Here is a 27,246-nt window from a genome sequence, read left to right on the forward strand (position 1 = left end):
TCCAGGGCAATTGCAGCGCGGGCACTGGAGCGGCTGCGGTGGGTCGGTGCGCAGGGGCGTCCCGCTGCAGGCAGCTAGTGTGCTGGGGCGGGCCTGGGGGGAAGGGGCTGCGGCAGCGGCGGCATTACTCAGCGTAGAGTCTGTGGGCATCACAGGATGCGGTAGCGACACAGCTCCCCCAGCTAACAGGTGCGCCAGGGCTGGTGGCCGCACAAACCCTAATATCAGCTCTGCTTTTTACGTTTTACGGTGAGCTACAGCAGCATAATTACAGCCTTGCAGTTGTGTCGCTGAAGTTATGCTCTGCGTTTCCTTACGATTATTTCGGCCTTCCTCCAAGGAGGCGCGGGGCGTTAACAGAACCAAGCTCGGGGCTGCCCCTTGCACCGGCGAGGTAACCGGCAGGCCGGCGGTGACCTTCGCGGCAGCCCCGCCACGCCGCGCCGAGTCAGGGTCCGTCGCTGTGCGTTACTGCCGTGAGACTGCGTGAGCAGACGAGGCCTCGCCCTCCCCTCAGCAGGTGCAACGCCCCCGCCCGCCGCTGGCCTCTACCACGCCGCGCGGTGTGTGGGGAGGGAGCCGGGGCGGCCGCGGCACTCCTGCCGGGGGAGCGTCCCGACGGCCTGGCCTCTCCCGCCCCCTTCCCGTGGTTGCCCCCCCCGCATCTCGCTGTGGAACGGGCCGAGCCCGGAACTCGGCGCTGCCGGCCGGCCTCGTAAGATGGAGGTGGGGGAGCCGAGCCCGGGCGGCCGGGCGGGCAGCAGTGCCGACAGCCTGGCGGAGGAGGAAGAGGACGAGGACGAGGAGGGTCCTGCCAGCGGCCGGTCCAGCCGCACCTCATCGCTGGTGAGCGGGCTGCTTACCGAGCTCTACAGTGCCGCTGAGGCGGCCGCCCCCTCGGGCAACGCTCGCTCCCGCGTTCTCCGGGAGCTGCAGCAGCAGCGGCCGAGCCAGGTCAAGTACCTGCGGCTGAAAGGTACAGCGCGCCCCGCCGCCCCGCCCCGCTCTGCCCTGCCCTGCCCTGCCCTGCCTGCCGCCCCGCTGGGGCTGGCAGCGGCCCCTGTCACCTCGCTGTTCTCCTCAGTGCCTGCAAGGGAGTCCTGCTTGAAGGGTGTAGTCCCCTCTCTGCTGCCTCCGTGCCTGTGCGCACGTGTCTATATGTATGTATGTATGGATCCTCCTTCACGCGTTACAGCAGCCTCTGCGCGCGGCCGTGCCCCCCGGAGGCTTCCCGTGGGCAGGGAGCTGGTGCCTTCCTCGAACCAAGGGCCCCTGGGCTGCGCCCGCCCTCTGTTTTAGGTGATGAGGAGCAAAACCGGGGTCAGCTAGAGTTTCTGTGGCAGGTTGCACACGCTTTTGTGCTTCTGTGAGTTCAGTGCTTTTCTTCAGTTATGGTAATGAATCAATGACCAGTTTTCCTTTTATTTTTTTTTAAGCTAAGTTCCTGTTTTCCTTAAGCTAGAAGAGATGCAATGCATACTGTCCCATAAGAGGTAGTTGGGTTTTTTCAAGTCCTTTTTAGTTCTAGAGGACTTAAACTAAACCTGACAATTGTAAAGCTTATTTGCAGGTAAGCATGTCTTCCAGGAACAAAAAAGGTGTAATAAAAAAATGTAGATATAATAGCCAATCAAAATCTAAATGATAAAGGATTCTTACTAAAGCTGAAGTAGCTACAACACTGTGTGTTTGTGAAAGAATGAGATTTTCAACTCCAAGCTGACCTGACTAGGAGGGGTGTACAAAGGCCTTTTCTCTCCTGACACTAAATCATTGTAGACAAGGGGGAAAAAAGCAAGAGGTGAATAAATGTGCCAGTTCTTCAGACCTGTGCAAACAGCTTTCTGCTTCCGTGTTTGGCTTCTTAATGAGATGGTATGCCATCTGATCTTACAGGATGTAGCTCAGGTTCTTCTGTGTGTTCTGTGGCAATCTGGGAATCAACAAGAAATTTGTTTGGGAATATATTTTGTAGAATTTAAATGCATTAATTTTGCTACAAAGTGAATTGTTTTTACAGGGACAGTTAACTTACATGAGCAGGAAGGAATAAAATTGAGCTTACTGCTTTTGTGGTGACTGTACAAGTCAGTAGGGATACAACTTAATTTTTTTTCTCTCAAAATCCACAGATGTGGTTTTCAAATACCTTGCCTGGTGCAAATGATTGGGAGTTCCAGCTGAGCAGCATGCGCTGAAACAGGGTAGTGTCTGTAAAATACAGGATGGTTTTACTAGTGGCTTCCCTTCCTTGAAACCATACCTTGCTCTGAGTGTCCTTTCAGCCTAATTTGTCCTTTTCTTTAAGTTCTCCAGAATTATTGAAGAAGTTTTGCTGTATGAGTAGAGTTTACCATTCCACTAATAGTAGCTTTCTCCTGGATGCATAAATATTTTTCTGATTGGATCAGGTTACCAATGTATGGATTTTTTTGATTGATTTTTCTTCCAGCATCAGGGGGGCATGGTTGTACTGAAAGTGATAGGATTTGAAAACTTAGCTGCAGGGAACAGACAGGTGTTTAGATGCTGGTGGCAAGCTGTACCAGGCTATTACAGGGAAGAGCTGAAGATGCCAGCATGTGATAGGCAAAGACCCAAGCTTTCAGTGGTGGGGTGTGCCTCAGAGATCAGAACAGAGGACTCAAAAAAAAAAAAAAATTAAATAATTTAATAGACTTATGACATCTCCCCAACAACTCCCTTTTTTTCTGGACCTGAAGCTTACTGCATGGGGGGCAATAGAAACAGTAGAAGTAAGCTGAGACATTTTGGTGAGCTAAGGGGGTCTGGTGGCACTGTGACTGACCAGTGGAAATAGCTGTGGCCATGAGTGAAGCCACCCAGTTTGCATCTTAGTAGAAAGAGTTTCCCACTTAGAGCTCGTCCTGGAGTTGCATTTCTAGCTTTGCTTGCACCTTCTTGAACATATTCCTTTGTCTGTTACCATTTGTTTATTCCCCATGCACATTTTCCACAGGCAACTTCTGGAAGGTACTGTATTTAAAATTTACACACAGGCTGCACAAATGTAGGTATGTTCTGGCTACATCTGTTGTGATGTTTCCAATTTATAATGGTATAATTTTTATATAATTATAATTTGAACATTATTATGTGCAATAGGTTGAAGTACTTTGGTTTAAAAGAAAATTGAAGATTTTGGCTCAGATCCTGAAAATGTTTATAATTGGGAATTATCCAGGTTAATAGAACTTGTAATTTATAGGAAGTTTGTATATGTATATGTCCATGGGCAAAGTCCCTTTGTGTGTCAGCTACAATAAGCTGTGAATGTTTTGGCCTGTACTGAAGTTATTTTCTCTACTTATTGGCAGATGTCGGTGAACTAACAACTATAAAACAAGAACTGAATTACAGAATTACTGTTCAGTCAGCAAAGTTGCTTCGTCTTCTGAAGCAGAAAGACAGGCTTGTGCAAAAAGTCCAGAAGAACTGTGATATTGTCACAGCTTGTTTACAGGCAGTTTCCCAGAAACGATGTAAGTACTTTCCGTGTACGTGTGTACTAGTGTAAGTAGTTTACTTCGTGAATGTGGGCAGTGTTTCAACTAAGCCCTCACACTTGATTTTAAGTCAAGAGGCCAGGATATGCTATTCATTAGATAAGACTGGTTTCCGGTGATGTCAGTGGCACCTGGGAAAAGACAAAGTTCAACTCGCTCAGCGAGGTTGCCATAGCCTCAGCCCTTACTGTGGGCTGTCTGCCAGGCTTTTTCAGCTTTAATTCACAGAAAGCCCAAGTTGAATTTTTTGGCGTACCTGCTGTGTTTAACTGTGTGCTTTCATACGGTTATAAGGGAGAAGCTGGAAATGGAAATTCTTCTTGCTGGAAACTATAGAAAGCATATGCAGTTGTTTTCCCACAGCATTGTTGGTAGTGTGTAACTCCTTTTGAGTTGATTCAAGATGAGGAGTATTAGTAAAAACAAACCTATGTCCCTCAAACCTCTTTATCAGCATCTGTGGTTTTGGGGTTTCAGAGAGGGTGCATGGGAAAGAGAAATGTTGTTCTTTGTTCTTTTGCCTTTTCTTCCAGCACAGTGAAACCTTTTTATTTGACTTGACAAAGTTGTCATCTAAAGATAGGCTAAAGTGCTTTTGTTAGTTCTGCTAAAATGAAGCTTCGTGTAATGTTGTATGTAAAAATAAATAGAAATTACACCTTTAGAAAGGACTTGTGAAAATAACCTAATGTTCCCTGTCTTATTTTTCATTAACATGCAGCGTGACAGGTACACAAATATTCAGGTACAGTAAACAAAGCATGGTCTTTTCACAAAAATGCCTGTAGGAGCTTTGAGATGCATGTAAAAATTTCATTAAAAGAATCTTAATGTAGTGGCATGTGCTAATGTAGTTTAGTTAAGGGTTTGTCTATTACTGTGAAATGTAATTTTTAAACATTTGGAAGTGTCCCTTTGTTTTACTTAAAGCTAACGTGGAAGTTCTTTGCTGTCATGCACTGCGTAGGCGTATTTCTTTTACCTACTCTTCTTTCTCAGCATCAGCTTGATAACAGAGTCCTCAGTGCCATTAACACTTAAGCATATACTGTAGTCTGCTTTTAAATGGGGCTACTTGAATTTTGCATGTGTCTTGAGTGTTTAGAGGATTTGACTATAAATTTTGAAGGTCTGAGCATCCTGACCTCATTTGTTAGGTAAAAACCTATTGACTGAAAGGGATACGGAATTTCATCCTAAATACGAATGTTTACAAACTTCAGATACCATTTTGCACTTAATGGGGTGTTATGTTTAAGATGTGGTAACAACTGAGATAGCTGAAGTTCTGAAGTTTTAAAGTAATGCAGTTTATTGCCTGATATCCATGCATGTGCATGCAGGTTTTTGAATACTATTTGTAGGTTTGTGTATTACATCTCTTCAAGTGAGATTTTTGTTTTTAATTATTAATATAGCATATTTATCTAGTGTTCATTTTCAGCTTGTATTTCTGGAAATCCAGATGTATATTCCAGGGCACCAAAAACTTAGTTAATTCTTGCTTCAAGATCTAATCCAAAGCCACTGGGATTTGTTGAATGAATCCTGGAAACTTCAGTTGCTCTGGAATAGATTGAGACTGTTTTTATTGTTCAGTGTAGATGTACTAGTACTATACAGAGAATGCAGGAGTAAGCTCTTCCTGTAGGATGTACAACTTTGAATTTCCTGGTAATCAGGCCTTTTAGGCAATATTTGATCAACAGCTGTCCAAAGGCAGGCACCACTCATCTTCCCTCCAACCATTTATTCTTGCTTTTGTACAATTTCCTTTGTAGTAGTAGGAACCACTGTGTGGGACATAATCAAATTGGAGATGTGATCTGGTAAGACCTTTTTCCTTTTCTGTGAGTTCCCTGTTCCTAGTTTCTGCAGAGGGTGGTAGAAATGGGTGCACAGGAGAAGGTGATTGCTTAGAGTAGCTTGAGAAGTGCAGCTGCTGAGTATGTAGTTAAGTCTTAAAGTCTCAGCAAAACTGTTATGCCATCAATGGAAAGATCTATTTTATTTTCTTTTAACTTTAAAAAAAGAACAGTTAATGTGATGGAACATTAAAAAGTGCACACCTCTTCCTCCAGACCAGAATGTAAGAGAGTTTTTCTGCTCACTGAAGCCCTTGGAAACTAGATTTTCTGTAGACTGCCCTCTCATTTTTACATATTCAAATCATTATTATTAATTGTAGAAGTTTTCATTGTTCCAGATTTTTCTGATGAAAGCATGTACTTGCAGTATAATGTTATGTGCCATAAAGCTTTATAATGTGCTTTCGTGTACAGTATTAGTATTATGATATCCTGTAGAACTAAAATGTTTATCAAGTAGGTATGAAAAAATTGTTAAAATATTTTTTCTTTTAAAGTATGTTATTTATTGGCAAATTAAAATGTATTAAAGTTGCATTATCATTAATTCTAATGTTTCAAAAGAAGTGATTCTTCAACTGATTCATAGAGAATTTTATTGTATGTTTATACACTGGGAATATTTTCCTCCCATATAATGAGATCTCTATGTAGAGGTAGAACTCTAGTTTTAAATTAACCTTAACTTCACATTCAGATGTTTGAATGCTACCTTTAAACAATCTGTGTAGGCCAATTGCAAACTAATACTGTTTCAAGAAAATATGGAAATTCTGTTGATGCTTAATTCTCGCTTTTTCAGACCCTTGTGCATATTGCCTGACAAATTCCTTCCTAGTGGTAACTTCAGTTAGTTAGGAAATTACAGGGCTGATAAGTTTGATCCCTTATTTTCTGATGAAGTGTCTAACATGCTTTAGTCTTACTCTACAGAGTAAGAAACAGGTACTGTTTAAAAAACTGTATGCCTAAAACTGTGTGTGTTCAGTATCTGACAGTTCAGCATCTGCAAGTTTTGCAGACTGCACAGGGAGCTGTCTGGTGCTCACTCTCTGACTTGTGCACGGCCCTCTGGCAGCTTTGGAAGCCCGTGTTGGGCTTGCTTGTGCTTTAGGACCACCAATACCCAGCACAGTGCCTGCAGCTTTTGAACTCCTGAGTGGATAGAGTAAATATGGAGGAACAAACTGTCGCCAGAGACAACTTCATAACTTACTGTCTTTCTCATTGTGCTGTTGACCTTTATCCCATGTAGGTGATACATGTTTTGCATACATATAGGTATTACCATAGAAAACAAAGTTGGCTGCAGAGTGAAATGCATTTTGGCCAGAAACATGCATGGCTATGGCTATGTTGAGGGTGGATAAATTGTTTTGTTGGATACATGCTAAAAGCGGTACACTGTGCTGTACTTCTAGTTTGTAAGATACATGACTGACCAGTTTCCTTTTAGTAACACTTTTAAAACCAAAATTTAAATAAAATACTCCAGTGAAGAAAAGCAGTAAGAGAAAAATCACAGTGATGGCCTGACGGCAAACATAGCTTCTAGGCACACATTTCTCTTACTCTTGTGATTTTGACTTATTTGGAGTAACAAGATATGTTTGTTCTGTAGCATTGTGAACTATTTCAAACCCATCTTAGAAAGAAAGCAGTGCTTTATGTCCTTGATTGCATCATTTGAGAAAAGGAATTCAGTAAAAAATAAATCAAGGCTTTGCAGCTATGATTTAAAGAATGTGCAAAAGACATCTCATTCTTTTCTCTCTTCCTGTATTTTATATAGTGACAGCTTGCTTATATTGTTAAATATAATTTTGACTGATCAAAATGCAAACCAGAGGTTCCTTGAATCACAAATCTTGATTGCCTGTCATTTTAATAAAAAAAAAAGAATGCATGTATTATCTATATATTACTTAAAAGTAAAATCATCCAGCTCAATTGTTGCTCAGTCTGGCTGGAAGCAAGCAGGAATGCTTAAATCTGATTCAATATAGAATAAGTTGAAGTTATATTAACAGAAAGTTCATTAATATTCCCTTGTATTTTTTATGGAGAAATAATTCAGTATAAAATTTTGCATTGGTGCTGTGTAGCTATTATAGGTACATAGCACCATAACTTTAAATGGGTCTCATGCTGTGTTCAGAAAGACTTTTAGTATGCTGTGTTGTAATACTGTTTTAGAAACTACGATTAAGGATAAGTATCATTCTTCCGTTATTTCAGCATTGCCTCCTGAATAGAATTCTCCAAGATAACAATAAACATTAGCTTTCTAGTTTTTCTCCTCCTGGTTTGATTGAATGCAGAGCCAGTAGAGGGAGACAGAATATTTTATTTTGTGCAGAGATAGAGATGCGTCTCTGGTTTTCATAGGTTGATGGCTTTCATATCCTTTCTTTAAACGTGGAGGGAAGTACTTTACAAATGTGGTGAGGCCATGATTGGATGAAAAGATTTAAAGTCAGTCAAACAAATGCTGTTCACAAAAGAAGTAATAGGTTCCATATGTGAAGTAGATGAAAAATGGTGACACATGGCTTCTTAATTCTAACTGAGATCATTAATTCCCACATGGTTGTGGAGGTTATTCAGAAGCTTCTGACTCAGTGAGCTGACCGTTTTGGAGTCCAGCTACAGATATTCAGAAGTTTGTTTATATACTTACTAGCAATACTTGTGGTCTCTTTAAGTGCATCTTAACTGGATAGACGCTCAGCACAAACTGGCATCTGCACACAGATTAGCACCCTACATGGTTCCCAGGGGATGGACTGAGTTTCCTGGTAGATGTCTGGGCTATGAAGTCTCCTCAACTTCTGAGAACATGTTACTGTCTCTGTAGCATCAACTCTCCTCACAGTGTATGGAACTCACTCAGAGGAAACTGGATGAGTGCAATTTAGATATGCAGAAGTACTTCAACATCTAGATTAAACTTCTGTTTTCTGTCTCCTCGTTCCCTCCCTCCAGAGTTTCTCTTTAGCTTCAGTCCTGCCACATCTGTGTGTCCTGTCCCATTTTCTACTTTTCCCCCCCCTTCCTAACTCTTCGTTAGCTTTTCTCACTTGATCCCAGTCTTTAAATATTGCACTTCTCAGCCGTGTTCCTTTTTCCTCTTCCCTGTGTCTTGTCTACCCTGCAGTGGTAGCACTAGCTGTCAGACTACTCCCCATCTCTGAGTTTTCTTCACATTGTTCCTTGGTCTCTTTCATATGTTCTTCCTTGTTTTTTTTTTTCCTGCATGCACTAATTATCTGCTCACCTGTTTTCTCCATCTTTCTTCTTCCCTCTACATTTCTTAAAAAACAAAGGCAAACATTCACAAATTTTAGTTCATAGGATGAAATTTTGATTAAAGGTCCAAGAACAGCTTTAATACAGTATACTGTGAACTGTTAACACAGCAAATATTGATTTGATTGAACTTGAACTTCATGAGGTTCTTGGAGGAGGGGAAGATTTTTCAGAATGAGATCAATCAGCCATTGTAATAATCTCCCCAGAGAAGTGGTGGATTCCCCAGCATTGGCCACTTTTAAGATTCAGCTGGGCCATCTTGTCTAGACCCTGCTTTTGCCAAGAAAGGTTGGACCATGTGATCCTTGAGGTCCCTTCCAACCTGGTATTCAATGATATGATTCTATGATTGTCACTCTGGATCAGATGTCTTGTAACATGGGACAAGCACTTGTGTACCTATGTAATATTCATGCAGGTCATGTGGCTTATCTGCCTTTCCCCACTCACCTCCCAGTAGTTTGATGTACTGTTGCAGTTGTATAAATATGCTTGAACCTGGAACACCTCTTTTACCCTGGTTTAATTTTTTTTCTTTCTTTATGAAGAATTGAGTTACTCAGTGAATGCTGCTACTGTGGCAATTTTGCCAACACCCTCTGCCCTCAAATCTCCATTGTTATAAATTAGGGGCCAAATTTTAAGCTTGTGTTTGCTTTTCATGTTCCTCACTTTAATGTCTGAAATATATAGAGAAGGATGTTCTGTATTAAACTTAAAAATACTAATATCTGTGCGATTTCCAGTGTTTCATTTCCAATTAAAGGAGTGAGTATCATGTACTTGCTGTGTTCATCTCCAACTCTTAATTTAGATTTCCAAGTGGACGTGAAACAGGTCATTCATTTAGAAAACCATGTCTCGTTTTCAAGGTGTTAGTCTAATACATTTTAAATTTAACTCAGTAGCTCTGATGTCTACAGCCAGATGAATCTGCTTCAGTCACTTTTTATAGCAATAACTATTTACTTATCTATTGAAAGTACATTCCTCCTTTGATGAGGTTAGAATAGGAGGTTTGCATCTTGTGGAGTCTGATTTCCTGTGAGTCATCCTCAAATGACTCAATTGGCTGCATGTTTCAGTTCAGTAGCTTTCTTGTTACCTCATCTGTATTTGTGTGCTTGGTAACATTACTAGTGTGTACCCTTTGTGGGTGCTCATGAATTTGATCCTTAAAATTGATGCTTGGCTTTTTGAAATGCATACTTAAGAAATGTTGCTTGTGGCTACTTCTTGTTTTTCCTAATGAATTGTTCTTAATTTAGTTCCAGCTGATCTTTTGTCCTTTGAAGCCTTTTGGTGGGGAAAGGGAAATGGAATGGAACAGAATTGTGAGCTTGAAAATGTCATAGTCATCTGAAGGTGTTTGCTTAAGCTGTTGCCAAAGGTAGGCTGAATTTTCTTTAGGCAACTGACTAAAGAATTTGTAGCAATATGTGTGTAAATAAATAGAATATTGCTATTGAATTGTTATTGCTATTTTTGTTAAACTGTTAGTTATGCTGCGTAGAGTGAAGGCTTTCTCTGTTATTTATGACTCAAGACGTGGAGGTAGGCTGAGGATTAGTTAACAAGGATTTTGTAGTTCATTCTGTGTCTTGTGCTGGTTTGCTGGGAGTGAGGTAATGGGACAGTTAAAAACAGAGACAACCTGTATTTAGGGATGCCGGAGCTTGGCTCAGTGGGGATGGGGGCTGAGTCCGTAAGCTGCATTGGACCACTGGGCAGCAGTTCTTTTGATCTGGATGGTTGACATTCACCTTCCAGTCTTTTGTGTATGGACTGTGCATGAGGGAAAATGACTGTAGACATAAGTGTGGTCTTACCAGACATGTTCATTGTTATCTAGCATTATTAATAAGTTGTGTGACATCTAGTAATATTACTGGTGAGCCCTTCAGAAGAACCAACTAGAGTGGGGAATATAAAATTAGTTGCTGTTTGATTATCATATTTCACTCTGCTTCAGCCAGCTGAGGTTCTGGGAAATCTGAAAGCTTATTCCATTGCAATGGGAGCCTGGACTGAGAAGGATTACTTTCCTTTTAATATTAGGCTTGAGGAGAAGGACTGCAAACAGCATAATTCATTGCTGTGCACTAGGTCATGAAGAAGTGTTTCAAGGAGTAGGTGTATGTCATCTTTAGTATTTGCAAATGTAAATTAGATTGTGTATTATGGATATCTGTTAGTGGGTCTGGGAGAAAGAAAAGTGAGTGTTACCAAATATGATACTAGCAGTGTGGAACACTGAACAGGATGTTGATGTTTTGCAAGGGCAACAATTTATGTTCTTAAATGCCATTGAGAGTTTACTACCACAGTATTTTAGGTACTGTTGGAAGTTACCCACATGGAAAGCATTATCTGTGTGCTAAAGGCTGACAACTAATCACTGAGTAATCCTGGAGTGGTTTTAGGTAGTGGTTACTTTCTTCTGATGAGAATATGATCTTGGAACTGATCTTTGAGTAGTGCAGCCAGCTTGGAGACTCACGGAAGCAGTGTGAGTGGAAGTAGTTTAACAGAGCAGCAAGTCAGTAAAATTGTGGTGCAGCCCGATGCTGCTCCGTTGCCTCTCACAGGATATTCTTCTAGAGAACTATCAACTAAGTTCCCAGACTTAAAGTGTAGTTGTGCTGTTGATGGGGGGTGCACACAGAGCATGGATCTTGTAGGTAATAAGTTTTTATATCTTTGATCACTTGATGAGCAGTAGCGTTGGTAAGCCCTTGTTGTGATTTAACCCCAGCTGGTGACTAAACACTGCGCAGCCACTCATTCACTCCCCCCACAGTTTCACAGGATGGGGGTGAGGATTGGAAGAGTAAAAGCTAGGAAACATCTGAGTTGAGATAAAGACAGTTTAATAGGTAAAGCAAAAGCCATGTGCATAAGCAAAGCAAAACAAGGAATTCATTTACCACTCCCCATGGGCAGGCAGATGTTCAGCCATCTCCAGGAAGGCAGAGCTCCATCATGTGTAACAGGTACTTGGGAAGACAGACTCCATCACTCTGAATGTTCCCACCTTCCTCCTTCTTCCCCCAGCTTATATACTTAGCATGATGTCATACGGTATGGAATATCCCTTTGACTAGCTTGAGTCATCTGTCCTGGCTGTGTTGCCTCCCAATTTCCCTGTGCCCCTCCAGCCCTCTTGCTTGTAGGGCCCAAGAAACTGAAAAGTCCTTGACCTAGTATAAATGCTACCCAGCAACAACCAAAACCATCAGCGTGTTATCAACACCATTCTTACACCAAATCCAAACCACATCACTGCATCAGCTACTAAGAAGAAAATTTAACTCTATCCCAGCCAAAACCAGAACGGTATCTACCCCTTATTCTGTACCACTTGATGTTTTTCTGACTTGGTCGTATCTTCACTGAAAAGTTGTTCTGGTCTGTGCCACTGCAGAAAATCAGATTCAAAAGATGACAAAAACTAGTGCTTAGAACAGTATAGAGCCTGGAGTCCTCACTTTGAGGGAAATTCTGCTTTAAGGTTACAGCAACTAAAATATCTTGTTCCAGCATGAAATAAAACACCCACTCACAGAAGTCAGTTGCTTATGAAGCAAAATTCTGAAAGCTTACATTTTGAACTAAAATGCTTTGTTCAGATTTTTGACATCTCACCCTTTTTCATTTCATGTTATGTAACGAGCCATTTTTAAGATGTTAAAATGTTTAATCCTAAAAAGAGTAAAAATTATGCTTTTAGCATTTGGAAATTGTTGCCATCAAAGTTAACATTCTGCTGTGAAGGACTTTGCTCTCCACAAGCTGGTATTCTATGGCAGAGCTCTTCATTAAAGTGGTTCCAACCAGCTTTGTTACGGAGATCCTCCAGGGAACGCGCAGCCAGCTATCTCTGCAGCTCACTCCATGGCTGTTCAGCCCTGGGATTGCCAGCATTTAGGGAGCTGAGGAGCTGGCATGCATTCCTAAGCCATAGATTTTTCTTCTGCGTCTTTAGGGATTATATGAATCCTTACTTTTCCATGTCACATACTTCATACTGTGCTGCTTTGTCCCTAACTCTGGCTGCTGAAGTCCTACCTCCATCAAAAATACCTCCCTGCCTGCTCTGAACAGAATGCCATCTTATATTCCATCATGGGCTAAAAATTCCGCAGTTCTCAAAAATGGCTTTTATTATGGGCTCCTTCAGCTACATTCTTCAGGATTTAACTAAGCAAATTGTCTTGGCAGCTGCTTTGACTAGTGGCAGGATCCTGAGGTAGGATTGCTTTTGTCACAAACCCTGGAAGTCTGTTCAGGGTCTAGGTACTTAGTTTCAAGTGTCGCTGGGCTTGATGAATACACCTGACTGATGCTTTTTTTAAAGTATCATTCCACTGCTACTTTTAACAGGAAATTGGCCACATTCAGAGTTGGGGTTGCTGCTGCTGGTAAATTTCTAGAGACAGTGTGGAGCCTGCTGACCAAGAGACCCTTACCTCCTTGAGGGAGGTGCTACCTCCTGGGGCACTGCTGCTGCTCATTTTCCAGTTCAGTGAGCTGCTGTCTCTGGAGGGGTGGGATTTTCCTGGGAAAGGGAGGTGCCAGGGCTTCCGGACTAGGTGGAAGCAAATGAGCAGCAGACCTCAGGCACTCCTCTCTAAGAGAGAACCTTCAGCTGCCTGTTCTCTTCTGCCTGTTTGAGCCTCAAACTTAGCCCCAAATGTGCCTCATGCAGAAGGAAGTGGCTGCTGAGTACAGCAACTTACCATTTGGGAGATACCAGGCCTTCACCCAAAGAGTGTGGTGAGACCTGGGAGACCCTGGTCAACCAGCTGTGGTGGCCCACTTCTGTGTAAGCTATGGGTCAGTGAAATTCAGAGCTGTACCACTGCATCTTTCATTCTCTCCCGTTTGGAATAACTGTCCTGGGAAACAGCAGATATCTGGGTTGAGGGTGAGGTGGGGGTAAACTGACCTGTCTGAAGTGTGTTGTGTAGGTATGTCTTGTGGTTGGCCTCTGCTGCTAAGGTGAAAGGGGCATCCTGTAATAGTCACCTGAGGTGGCAAGCATTAGCCATTGCTTATCTAACTTCAGCTAGTTTTCTTTTTTCCTCTCTGTCCCTCCCAAATAAGTAGTTCCACAGTATTTTTTATTTGATTCTGTAGAAACTTGATGGGATAGTAACAGCTGGATTACAATATAAAAACTTATTCTTGTAGAATAAATACTATATTGCTTATCATGGACCTGAACAGGAAATTCAGTAAATCCTTTCGTAAGCAATTACCTGACTGCTAAATCTAGGCCCAGTTTGCAACAGAAAATGCATATTGTTCAGTATAGGAATTCAGTATAGGTTGCAGAATCACCAGATTCTTGTCCAGCAACATTTGGTATAGGATGTAAATACTCTTTGTCAGTGTGCTAGCAGCTGTGACAACAGTGAAATGGTTGAGTTAGTGCTACACCTGAGACTGTGTTTATTTTGGGGAGGCATACAACTCAGAGGTTGACTGCTTGGCTTCTTTTCCGTACTGTGTAACTGTAACACTGCTGCTGTTGCAAAGTGGTAGCTGACCTGGCAGGGTAAGTTTTGTGAGGCGTGTAGAGTTCTGAGTGCACTGAATTACACTTTTCACAGCTGTGCCGTGAAAAGTTGACATACTGGATAGTACTAGTTACATACAATACTGCTTGAGTATTAGAAATAGGGATTACTGTGATATATTTTTGTGTGCTTTTTTTGATTACTTGCTAAATAATACTTGTATTACCTACATAATAATAATATTTTTTCTGAGCAAAGTGGTTCTCAAACCAGTGATATCTTATTTCTCTAGTACTGCAGTAACTTTGGAAGGTGGAATTTGATCAGCTCGAACTGAGGAGGCATGCAGTTACCCAAAGGAAGGATGCTGCTGTTTGCTGTCAACAGTCAGAACAATCTGTTCTCTGTCTACACTCCCTGTGGGTTAGTGATGACATCAGAAGTAACTGTCAGGCACCACGGTTCCCTCTGCTCATTTGCAGCTGTTCAGATGGATACCTGATCGGTGGTAAAGTTTGGTTAATCTGATAGTTCCCTGAAAAACTGGAAAAGCGATGCGTTTATTTAGTCACTCGAGAATTATTGTGGTTAAATGAGGTGCTGATTTCCACATAGGTTCTGGAAGAGTGTGAAACTGAGCTCATCCCACTCCAGCCCAGTGTGTCTGCCTGCGGCAGGGTGAGTGTTGGCTGGAGATGGAGGAGTGGGGTGCAGGGCCCAGCTGAGCAAAGGACTCAGCCCACAGGTCTGTGTACAAAAGTGGTCATGTTCTTTGCTGTGAGGTGCTGTCAGCATCCAGGGTGTAATCTAGGAGTTCATTGCATTAAATGGGAATTTGCGATGAAACTGGCTGTATGGCCATTGCTGCCAAAGGCTGTGTGAAGGAGCGATGTGTGAGAAGTGCACCTGACTGCATTCATATTTTGCAAATCCTTTAGTCACTTCTGAACTGATGGCAGATCCTGCTACAATTCTGCAGGCAGCAAAAAGCCATGGCATCTATGGTAAACATCAGACAATCAAGATGTAAGGATTTATTTGTGTGTATAAGCTCACAGCAGGGGTGGTTGTGTGAGCTGCCTAACTATAATACCATGTCATTGCAATCTTTAATCTTTCTCTGACAAGCTTTTGGATGTGGAAACAGCCTGAGATAAAAAGTTGTGCGATTAGATTGTACGCATAGTCTTTCACACTTGTCTAGCTTAGCTCTGCCTCCTTTTTTTATTCTTCTGGGGATTACACTTTGGTAAAGTAACTGTGCTGTTCTTTTCCCTAATTAAATGCCTTTTTTTTTCTTTTTTTTTTTGTTTTCTTACCATTGTGAACTTGTAGGAGGGTTAATGGGGCTTCACTGAAAATGCCCAGTGGGGTACATGGCCTTTAACACAGCATTTTGTTTCCAGATATTGGTTGAGTTAGTCTTTGAAGAAAAGATATCCTGGATACTAGAGATCAAGTGGAGGATAACAGCTGCTTGGCTTAATTAGGACTAGGAATAGACTGATTTATGGAGCATCAGGCAGTAATAGCAGCTATGTTTCTGCAGCTTTGTGAGATAATCCTGCCATTTAAAAACAAGATGCTAGAGAAGTGGGCCGTGAACTTAGTCTGTTTGGATCAATAGTCCTGCTTATAATTCTGTGCTGGAGCAGCTCTGGAGGAAATATTAAATGAGAACCTCAGATTTTAAAGTGCTCTTTTTCTTGAAGCTCTTAATAACCTAAATTTGACTTACTGAGCAGTAAGTGAATGCTCCTCACATACGCTTCAAATTTGCCAAAGAAATAAAGTCCATATTCCATCTTCATGTTACCCTATCTTTTATATTTCTCTCTTAGTAAAAGCTGGAAACCTCTTGCTGGGTTTTGCCAGCAGTGAAACAGCTTCTAAATTTAGTTCACTGTAAATTATAGTTACCTCCCTAAAATCACAGCAATGTGGTACTGATCAATATGTTTTCCCTGCCATCCATACAATACATATGGTCAAAATACAAAGCATGAACAGTTTTTGGTTCTTGGGTTGGATTAGGTATCATTGATAGCTAACAGTTTAATGTGAGGTTTCGGGGTGGGTTTTTTCAATACGTTACTGCTAATATCTCATCTCATCCAATGGTCATTGGCAGCAAAAGCTATTGGACCTCAATCCTGAAGGAGAAATAATTATCCAGTGAGACTAAGGGAAGTCAGAACATGAAGGTAATCAATGTGCACATCTGATCTTTTTTAAAAAAGCATACTAATCTGAGGAATTAAATATGACTAATATTTATAGTAATGCTATAGAGGCCCAGTAAAGTCAGGAACCTAATGAGCTGGTCACTGAACACACAGTACAAGGCTCCCTGAAAACCAAACTAGTAATGAGGCAAGGCTACTTGAAGACTGGTAGGAGAAGCACACGTTCAGAGGAGTGAAGTAAGTTGTCCCAAGCTACACAGTAGTTAATAAACAGTAAGAGCTTTGCTGTTATCAAAACTCATGCTTGCATGGTGTTGTACACATGTTCAAAATCAATTTTAATGGCTCGAAGCTTCAGTACTAAATGAGCCTTTGATTAATCCTAAACACGTTCAGTTCAATAAACTTGTACTGTTAAGAGTTGGTTATGAACTGAAATTTTTTTATTTAACTGTTGAGTAAAAAAACTTGGAGTAGTAATGTTGTTGTGACTGATAACTGTTTTCTCTTCATCTTACACACTAACTTGAAAAAAAACCCCGTCTCTGTGTCAAACTTGCTTAAATGACTAATTGTCTTGGTTTAACCCCAGCTGGTCATGAAGTACCAGGCAGCTGCTCGCTCACTCCCTCCTCACCCAGAGCAATGGGGAGGAGTCTTGGAAATGATGTAAAACTTGAGGGTTGAGATAAGAACAATTTAATAATTGAAACAGAATAAAAATGAAAGAACAACAATAACAATGATGACAATAACAGTTATAATGAAAAGGGGAAGGAAAAGAATATCATCCAGAGGGAAAGGAAGAAAGGAACACATGGTGCACAGTGCAACTGCTCACCACCCGCCCATGCCCAGCCAGTGCCTGAGCAGCGACCTGCCCGCCCTGGCCACCCCCCTGGATATATATACATATATATATATATATATATATATGACATCCCATGGTATGGAATAACTCCTTGGCTAGTTTGGGTCAGCTGACCTAGCTGTGTTCCCTCTCAATTCCTCGTTCCCCCCCCAGCCTTTTTGCTAGCAGGGCCCAGACAACTCAAAAGTCTCACATCAAAGCCAAAACAGAGCACCACACTAGCTCCTAAGATGATAATTATGTCCATCCCAGCTGAAACCAGGACACTAGTGTACATACTTATTTTCCTGGAAAGGGAGTTGATAGTTTGAGGCTTATTTGCTTTGTTAGCTGCTTCCTTTTCCAACACTTGCAGAATGTGTTCTGTTGAAGCTATGGCCCACATGGGAGATGAAGGGAATTATGTGGTCTAGAGGGCTTGGGGTTGCAGTAGCTTCATGTACGTGCAAAACTTCGTGGGAAGATTTCAATTTCTTTACAGAACTGGTGGCATCGGCAAATGGGAACCAATGTGTATGCGATCAAAGGATTTGGGTGGTGGTAGAGGACTTCTGTATTGACTGAAGGAAGATTTGTGGTTCCAAGAGCTCTATGGGCAGGGCTTATATGAGCTTCTCTTGGAGTGAACCCCGTTCCCCTCTCCAACCCCAGAAAGGGTTTTGTTTCGGTTTGTGTGTAACAGAGCGCTGTCCACAGAGACCTTGTGTACTGGGAGAGGTAAGATCCGTGCTGGAAGCAGGACTTTCTTATCCTTGAGCAGTGCAGGAACAACCTGTCTCTGCTGTGTGTCTAATGAAAGCCTTGCACAGCCTGAGCCTAGGCTTTGATGGATGTCCTTAGCATTACTGCAAATAAGTACTGAACAACATATAAAAACTTCTATGGTATAAACATGGTCCCATTCCCATGGTGCTTCCTGGCCCAAAGCAAAGGCATTTTGGGGCTAGTAACTTTTCTAACTTTGGCAATCGTTTTTTAATATCAGAGCTTTGAAAGAGTTCTGTCTGTGGATAAATCCTGCCTTGGGGACATAGCGTTGTTTTGCTTTCTTTAATTATTTTGGGGGGATTAAAATCTTGCTGTTTCTGAAATAACCAATGAAGCTGGTGATCCACACTGTAAAATTCAATTTCTATGCCAGATGCTAAGCAAATAATCACATTCTAATAAAGGACAAGCAGCTCAGTTTTAGAGCTGGGAGCCTGCAATCTGCTATGACCTCCATTTGTCAGCAAATATCTTAAGCATGCCTACAAATTGTACCTGTCAGAATTATTTTTTTCATATGTTGCATTAGTTTTTCTGCTGACTTGGTGATTTATTTATTTTTTAAATGACCATGTAGCATTTAAGCAGGATTCTGGGGTGCGAATACTGGCCAAGATATTCATTTACTTCATATTGTTTAGCAAGGTTAGGGAACACTTCCTAATTTTTACGACCATGCTTTTCAGCAGTGTTTTTATGTAGGCCTCTTGAGTGATTTTTCTTCTTATGTTCCTTACCAAAATAGCATCTTTAATTATGATTCAGTAGAGACAGTTAATTTCTCTGACAAAAAAGGGTGTTTGCTTTCTGAGACCTCGCTTCAGTTCATTACTTTGTATTTAATTTAAAAGGTCCTCTCTATATTTTATTGAGCATGTAAACATTGCTATGACTTTTATTCCTGTTGTTAACTGTAGACTTTATGCTGCTGGTTAGTACAGCAGTTAAAATAGATTGTTACTTTAGCAGTCCTTGCATGACATGTCTTTTACCTTGCTCATGAGATACAACTTAATCTGTGTATGATCTGCTCTACTGTTACAGTCGGCACATGAAGATGTTAAGTAAAATAAATGGACTCCTTGGGCGCACACACACATGCCCCCCCTTCCATTTCATTTATTTTCTTCATCAGGACAACATAGATCACTGTGCTCCTCAAATGGCGATTATAACTCTTGAGTTTATTTATACAGTTGAACCAAATTAGAAAAAAATACTAAGAAACCTGTATGTTGTTGAATTCCACCACACCTCCCCCTCCAGTTTCACAACAGGAAAAGATCCATCCACTTACCATTTTTCTGTGGTTAAGAGCTTTTTGGGAGCGTTTGGGACATAGAAAGCTTCTGCAAACTTTTTTTTTTTTCTTTCTGGGTGTACTTTTGTCCTTTTGGAAGATAACCTATATATATATATATATGTACAAAGAATGAAATGTAGCAGTGGACTTCAGCTTGCAGTTAACACACCTGCATTCTGGTGTTTGTACACAGGTATTTGCAAGAGTGCTAGGTGCCTGTGCTTCCCTTTAGGTCACCGTAGATCTAGTCAATATCTTGCTCTTATTGCTTTAGTATCTGAAGCTCTTCACAGCCTTCTCTTTTCTGTTGTCACACCCCTGTCATTTCTTACTCAGTATTCAGGGTTATCTCATGCCTCCTACCTCCATCCTACACATATTTTAAAACAAGCACCTTCTCAGTTTCCCCCATGTTGGTATTTCCTTTTAGACGTTTAGCCATGTTGAACTTGAGTTGATGATTAAAACCTAATCCCTCCTTCAGCCCTCTTATTGACCTTATGCCTTTGTGTGTGTCCCTTGTTACTCATCTTTGCCATAAAGTCTACAGAAGCACAGTAGCAGAGCATATATTAAGATTGCTGTCCACTATGCATTCCAATGTCATCTAGCTGTCTCCCTGTGCTCCTCCATATGCTAATGTGTGGGTTTTTTTCTCTTCTTTCTTTTAAAGCAGGCAGCCTGTTTTTAGCTCTGCTTGTCCAGCACCTACTGCAATAGCGCTGCAGCCCAGAATTAGGATTTATGGGCACTGCAGTGGATACAAATAGCTTTAATAGATTGTTAGGCATACTCAGTTGTGCAAGTTTGTTGTCCTCTATTACTGGCACAGTAAGGGGAACTAACTTCTGTCTTGTGATCAAGCAATGCTATATTTAAGCCGCTTTTTGTTTCCTGCGTGGATAGGTCCAAGTTAAATCTCTGCCTGTCCTTTTAGTGCAGGCATTGAACCCTATGCTAAGATAAACGTTTCCACATTGCATCTATTTTGTATTGTCAGAGTAGATTTTTTTTTCTTCTGAAATATTTGCAGTGTCTCTGATCTGTGGTGCATGATGTTTAAAAAACAAGTTGGTTTCTATTTTTCAGGAATTCTTTCAATTCTCCCCTATTAAGCTCTGAGAACAGTCAGTTCCCAGTGATGGGCTTGGAGTGAAATAGGCTACCCTTTGCACCCAGCCCATTGGCACTGGTTGCTGTCACTTGTGTGCCTCAGCATTGCTGAATTACCAGCAAATTTAGTTCCTCTATCCTTAAAACCAATTTGACCTAGGAATTGCAGATGCTGCGGAATACCCACTGTTTAATGTTGCGATGGTAAGAGTTGGTGACACAGGAGAGTTAATAATTTGTGATGTAAAGCATTTGAATATTAATCTATTACTACTTTTCAGTGTGATTGTACTGTAGTGACAGGTTTAAGAAAAAAATCTAGCTTGCTGCTTAGTGGCTTCCTAAAGAACTCAGGGAAACGGGGGCTTCATGCTCTACTGGACTGAGTGTAGGTCTGGGAGACAGGTACATGCAGTTCTGCTGTTCCATTGGCCTTAGCCCTGGTACTGTACAGATGTCAAGTCTTTCCCTGCCTCCTTCATTCATGGAAATAGCTATGTGTGTACAAATGGAGAGAGGTTGTAGACAGGTTCAAGGGGGTTACAGAACTGTCTGTACTTCTGTTTTAGCAATGTCTGTGATGCTTTTGAGGGCTTTCATGTTCTCACCTATGTGATCTGATTGCATAAGCATCTTGTGCCCCTCGAAGAACAACCTATGAATTGAGGGACTGTAGTCACTTACCTACACTGATTCACTATCTATGAATGTGGTGCCTTCCTGGGTGGGAAACTGGTTATCACAGCTCCACCCCATTGTGATGTAAACTGCTAGAAACTGCTTTCACAACTGATTTACAGATGCGTTCATTACAGATGTATGATATTTCAAGTGTTTTCACTGATGCTGGAAAAGTTTGGCATACTCCTTAGAGTGTATTGTATCTGCCAAAAATTTCAAGAAGCAGTGTGATTATGAATATTATTCAACTTGTAAATTGTGTAACTGTCCATCACTTCCAAAAGGTAAATTGCAACATATATTTGTGTGCAGGTGATGTTGGGGTCAAGGAGACCTGGCTCTGTTGAAGGGACCTTCTCTTTCCTCATCAGTCCTGTCCTAGTATATGCACATGTGTAGTACAGAAGGAAGGAGTGGATAGTACATACAAGAGGGAAGGGGGAGAATGACCAACCCCCCCCCCCCAAAAGTAAAAAAAACCCCAACAATAAAACCCATTAATTATCATAATGAAGAATCTTGAGTCTAGAGTTCTCATGGTTGAATCCTAATTGTGCGAAGTCAAAGGATCATGTAGTGTATATAGTTATGAGCTTCTTACAGGAGTAATAGTCTTGTAGATTAATTTCCTGTTGAAAGATATACATTACACTAAACAGTGCTATTTTAATGATGTTCTCTAGATCAGTCCTCAGCAGATGTGGCTAAACAGTGTGCAGGCAATATTCTCTTTCAGACAGCTTAGCTACAAACAAAGTTGCATGGCCTGAGAGTGCTCTTTGGTAAGAAAATTCTCCAGCTCCTCTGTTTGTCTTAAACTCTCCAAGAACAAGTGGTCTGTTTTAGGGCTTCCTTCAAGAGAAGACTGCGTTAAAGAGTACTTACTGTGCTGTCTGTGTTTGAAGGGGGAAATAAGTAAGAAGGCTATGTGCCTGAAGTCTAAAGGAAGAGGAAGCATTGGACTAGGATTGAGCTTGTTTGGATTTGTTTCTCAGCTCTGCGGCATGCTTCCTGAGACTAATCATTTAAATCTTGTTTCTCTGTTTCTGGAAATCATAGATGTTATTTCCTGTCCATTGTGTAGTTTATATTTGTGCTGAAAAGCTTTATAGGCAAGGATTGGCTCAGCTCTTTTTGTTCGTGCTATCTAGTCTAGGACACAATGAGGTCCTGACCTCTTTTGTGACACTTATGTACAAAGTGATACAAATGATGACTAATGCAATGGAAAAGTTTAAAATATTCATGCTGTGTTGATGAGACTACGGTGTGTCAACACACTGCACCATTTTCCTGAGCCCTACTTGTTGAAAGAGTGTAAAATGAACCTTCTGTAAGCACAAATACAGTACCAAAACTTCATTTTTGTATTGGTTCTGGAACCATCCTTTGTCCAGTAAAGACATCCCTGCATCATTTGTCTGAGAGCAGAGACCAGCTCGGTGGCAGACCTGAATCTGTTAGTTCAAAATCATGTTTTTCTTTCTGTGTAACCCAGATTTGTCCACTCTCACCCATAGACTCCCTCCTCACACGGTCATGCAACTGTGGACATGTGAAATGGTGCTACAGGCTCTGTGCTTGGTGGTCCACACAATAGGTACAGCTAGCTGGTAGATCAGAGCATCTGCTTGCCTGCTGTGCCTGAGGTAGCAAGTCTAGTAACAGCCTGGCAGTGCAGGAGGTGATGCTCGACTTGCAGGCTGAGGTGGGAGGAGTGCTGAGCTGTGCCACCTTGCAGGCTTTCATGTTCAAGGACACACGCTGTAGCATTGCTGTAGGACCTGTGCCCCCTCAATGTCAAAGACTCAACAAGCCAGAGGCCTTTTTTCCAGGCTGTCAGAGATGGCTCCATCTTATGTGTTGGCAGAGGGTGAAGCTCCAGGTGGGTCGTGCTCGTTTTTAGGCTTTTAGGATCAAGCAGAAGGAAGTGGGGCTGGTTTTGGCAGAGGGGATGTTTAATAATAGAACACATATAGAACTGGGTAGGATAGGAATTTTGTGCTCCAGTGCTGAAGATGGTTTAGTGGGCTACGAGTATTTAAAATACTTCTGCCTCCTGGGAGAATCTCAGACTGCCTTATCCTTTCTTCCTTCCAAAGTGGACATATTTCATGCCATGTGTTTTCTCTTATATACTACAACTTGAAAGTGAAATCTTTTCTCTTTTGAAGCTCATGATGAACTACAATGCACATCCAGAACATGTGTTGGTACAGATTTAAAATTTCATTTGCTAACTTATGTAGAGCTATTTGAAGCCCAGTGGTAATGGGGTTACCTTTTCTGGTTATATTTTGTGGGCTCTTGTAGCAGTATATGGAACTCTGGGGCTTAGCAGGCAGTGGCCCTATACAATGGGTTTTGCCTTGTGGTTGCAATACATCTTCCCCCCTCATCCTATTGACTTTCTGATGTTTGCTGTATCAGCAGCTGGTGTAGTGATGCTGTCTAAATGCAATTTCTAAAATGCTTTGAGATGAAACATGTTACAGTATTATCATACAATAAATTTTTTCATGGGTACATGTTGCCTTAAGTATTTTTGCTAACGCAGGTGTCCAGAAGTGTGGCAAATGAGCTTTGTCCCCAAACTTTCACTATTTTACTGAGATTTTGTGGTATGAATCAGAATTACAGGAGGTCTGTATACTTTTCTGTGAAAATAAAGGGGAGGATGTGGAGTTCATGAAATACAGTGACCCAGCTGAAGATGTCTTACTATTTTTAGTCTTTTAATTACATTCAGTCATCTTTGCACACATCAGAAGAGAACCAGTGAACTGTGCCTTCCAGTAATGCTGGGTTTGGGTAGTTAAAGCTCCATGCAAACAAAAGTGTCCTTCTCTTTAAAAGCAAGATTGGTCTGTGGCCCCATTTCAGCTGCTGTTCCTGTCGCTGCCCCGTCTGCTTGTGCTCATTTTCCTGTTCTAGCTGCCTGTGTTTTACCTCATTGTGCAGACAGAAGAGAAGTGGGCTGACAAATGGGGAGGTTTAAGGTAAATGGAGTTGGTTTCTCTATGTCAAAACCTGGCAGTGATCATAAGACGGATCACCATCAGGCCAATCTTAACAATTGCACAATTTATACGTGTGAAATAGAGCATACTTCATAAGAAATACTGACTTTAAAAAGGCATGGTTAGCAGGTGGTGGTAAGACTGCAAAGAGATACCAAATGAGGAAATAAGGTTTTTCAGAAAGTGACTCTGTTGCGTGGGAGGGAATAAATGAACTACAGGGAGAAAACAAGCAAAGTCTCAGGTTGATTATTACAAAATATCTGGAGCTGAAATATCTGGGCTAGCCAAAACGCTTTGATTTCCCACCCCCACCCCCCTTCCCCCCTGAGTGTCATCTGTCTTGTCAGTAATTGCAGGTGAGGATTTGTGCAAGTGGCCAGACCTCTCTGCATTGGTGGATCAAACTAAATTCATGCTGGCTAGTGACATCTTTGAGTTCAAATTTGTTGTGTTTTCACCAACTTGGAATTACGGTGATTTGTCTGAAATTTCCCCATCGTTGAAGACTTATTTACAGCTTAACAGTGGTGAATACAGCAAATTTGTACAAGCTGCTGACATGCAGTGTCATGCTTAGATGTCTGCAAGTTCAGGGAGTGGTGGAGAGCATGTCTTGCCACAGGCAAATTAGAGGCTTTGCCTGATCAGTGATTAAAACCCAATGCCATTCACTTTTCTAGAAGCTAGGCTCTTGCCCTTAAGATATGTATATGTATGCCTAATGGGAGGCTTATCAGTGTCTCTAAAAATCCATTTGTGCTAATGATTCACTGAGTCATCAAACCCATTAGTATGGCTTGGCTTCTTCATTTTATTTCCTGAAATTCACTTTTGATTTTTTTTCCTTAAGAGTAATGTTGTGTTAATTGGCTGGCATGCAGGAAAGCTCCTAAATGGTACGCTGGTCAGTGGAAGTAGCTATGTCTCAAGTCACAGAATGATTGTCCTGATTGTTTCCAGTTTTCTTATGGAGTGACAAGATAAGAAATAGCAGTAGTGAAGGCACAGAATTCTCACTTTGAGAAGCTGGTTATCATCATAAGTTAAATATTATTGTCTTCCTTAGAGCTGATTTGTAATTGTTTAAAAATTGAAGGTAATGTGATTTTGTTTGGTTTAGTGGGGTGACTGATTCTCACTGTAAGGATAATGAGTGGTTCCTGAAATTTTGGCTGTGGCTCCTGAGACTTTGGGCAACAGCATGTGGTATTGGATTAGCCAGTCTTGAAACAATACGAGAACACTGGTGCTATTTGCATATGGTACTCGGAGAAGAGGAGAATAATATTAGAGAGATTACATGGCTATTTCTGTATTTAAATGTTTCTGTTACAGTCCCATTGGTACAATCTGTACACCTAGGGAGATTAATTCATTCCAAATTGAATGCTTTAACCACTAAATCGTCATCTCCAGCTGGCACTGAAATAAAGTGATTTGCATCATCTGTATCAGCAGGGAAGTGTCACCTTTGTTAAAAAAAGAACCACTGACACATAGACTTAATTATCTATTCAGAGTGCAAGCTAGCAGCTGAAATGTAGTGACTTTTCTCCAAAACCAAACCAGATATTTAAAGAGGAATGATCAAAATCATGCTTCTCTGGAAACAGTAACTTCTAAAGATAGCTATAACTGATCTTAAAAAAAGGCTTGCTTTGTGGTTTATATTGTGTCTCTTTTATATAATTGGTTTTGCTGCTTATCTGTTGTCAGTTTTCTCTTGTCTTTGTAATGTGGCTGAGAAAAACATCTCTTTAATAAAGGAGCAAATCCTTGTTTCAAAGCTATGGAAGTTGGCAGGTAGACTCACACTTATGGTAGCTCGGTCTTTGAGCCCAACTAATGTGGTGCGATAAATCTTCCACAGAAGCGCTGAGTGGTTTAGATTGTAAAAGCTATTATTATTTCAAATGCTTTTCCTTCTTGTCAGTCAAACCACTAGTTTGAAGTTTGTATCAAACCCTCTTAAGATGATGTTAGGTCAAATAGCACTGGAAAATGAATCTAATAAAATGCTGTTGAAGAGCTGCTTTTTAACTATTTAGTGTGTGGCGTGTTGTTAGTAGTAAGTGCAGCTGCAGTTTACATTCATAGGGAAGGCTGTTATTTTAATTGAGGGTGTTCAAAGTCTGTGCTGGAGAGTCAGAAACACAGAAACTGTGGCGCCTGCTTGCTCTTGCTGCTGCTGGGGCTGACCCTGAGCAGCCCTGGCTGCGGGACCTGACCCCAGCCTGCCCTGGCACTGAGACACCGCTACATCCATCGCTCTCCCCGTGCTCCATGGTCTAGTAGTGCCTGTGGGACTCTTTCCCAGGACAGCTTTTTGAAAGGGGCAGCAGGATTACGTATACAAGTCCAGCTGCAGGCCAGAATCCCATGTGAGAAGTCTCTTTGCTGGACATTCAGCTCGTTTTGTTCTCGGCAGAAATTTTAACGTTGCCCCTTGTTAAGCGGCGTCAGGTGAGACGAGGCAGCGCTGCGTGTGCGGGGTGAGCTGTGTGCAGCTGTCCTGGAGCCCCTTGCCACGGCCGAGCCCCACCACTGCCTCCTGCGCTCCCGTTAATTCTAACCGGAGCTACTGCTGCCGCCCTTCGCCTGCTGCATCCCAGGTGGTGCTGGAGGAGGAGAGGCTGCCGGTTATCCAGGCAGTGATGCTAGGATTGTGGGCGGGAGCAGCTCTTCCCCCCCTTCTTTCCCCCCCACCCACCCCTTTTTTTTTTCCCTTGTCTCCTCTCCTTGTCCTCCCTCTCCTCTCCCGCACTCAGACTTTGCCGTCTCCGCACTGCAGCTCCCCGCTAGCCGGGAGAGCCGCTGCCGGGCCCCCCGCCCCGCCATGCCCCCCGCCCCGCCGCCCTAGGCGAGCTGTCGGGTACCGCTGGCGGCGAGCGCCCGGCGGGCCGGGGCTGCCATGCGGCAGGACAGGCTGACGGGCTCGCTGCGCCGCGGGGGGCGATGCCTGAAGCGGCAGAGCTCGGGCGGCGGCGTGGGCACCATCCTCAGCAACGTCCTCAAGAAACGCAGCTGCATCTCCCGGACGGCGCCGCGCCTGCTCTGCACCTTGGAGCCAGG

At 42.1% G+C, this 27,246-nt stretch overlaps 1 protein-coding gene across 6 annotated transcripts in view; it reads left to right on the forward strand.

Moving 5' to 3' along the window:
• The first annotated feature begins 3 nt into the window (after nt 1-3).
• TBC1D30 (TBC1 domain family member 30) overlaps nt 4-27,246 on the forward strand; it is a 67,042-nt gene continuing 39,799 nt past the window's right edge. For 2 of the 6 annotated variants that reach the window (XM_080390762.1, XM_080390763.1), the window contains exon 1: nt 14,528-27,245. In XM_080390762.1, coding sequence (XP_080246888.1) covers nt 27,086-27,245 — 160 coding nt within the window. In that variant the 5' untranslated portion in view covers nt 14,528-27,085. Of the gene's footprint in view, nt 977-3,338; nt 3,504-4,254; nt 4,273-14,527; nt 27,246 lie in introns of those variants that run through there. The other 4 variants (XM_080390759.1, XM_080390760.1, XM_080390761.1 and 1 more) reach the window with 4 other exon arrangements.

This window comes from Falco punctatus, assembly GCF_963210335.1.
Source record: "Falco punctatus genome assembly, chromosome: 6".
Lineage (NCBI taxonomy): Eukaryota > Metazoa > Chordata > Aves > Falconiformes > Falconidae > Falco > Falco punctatus.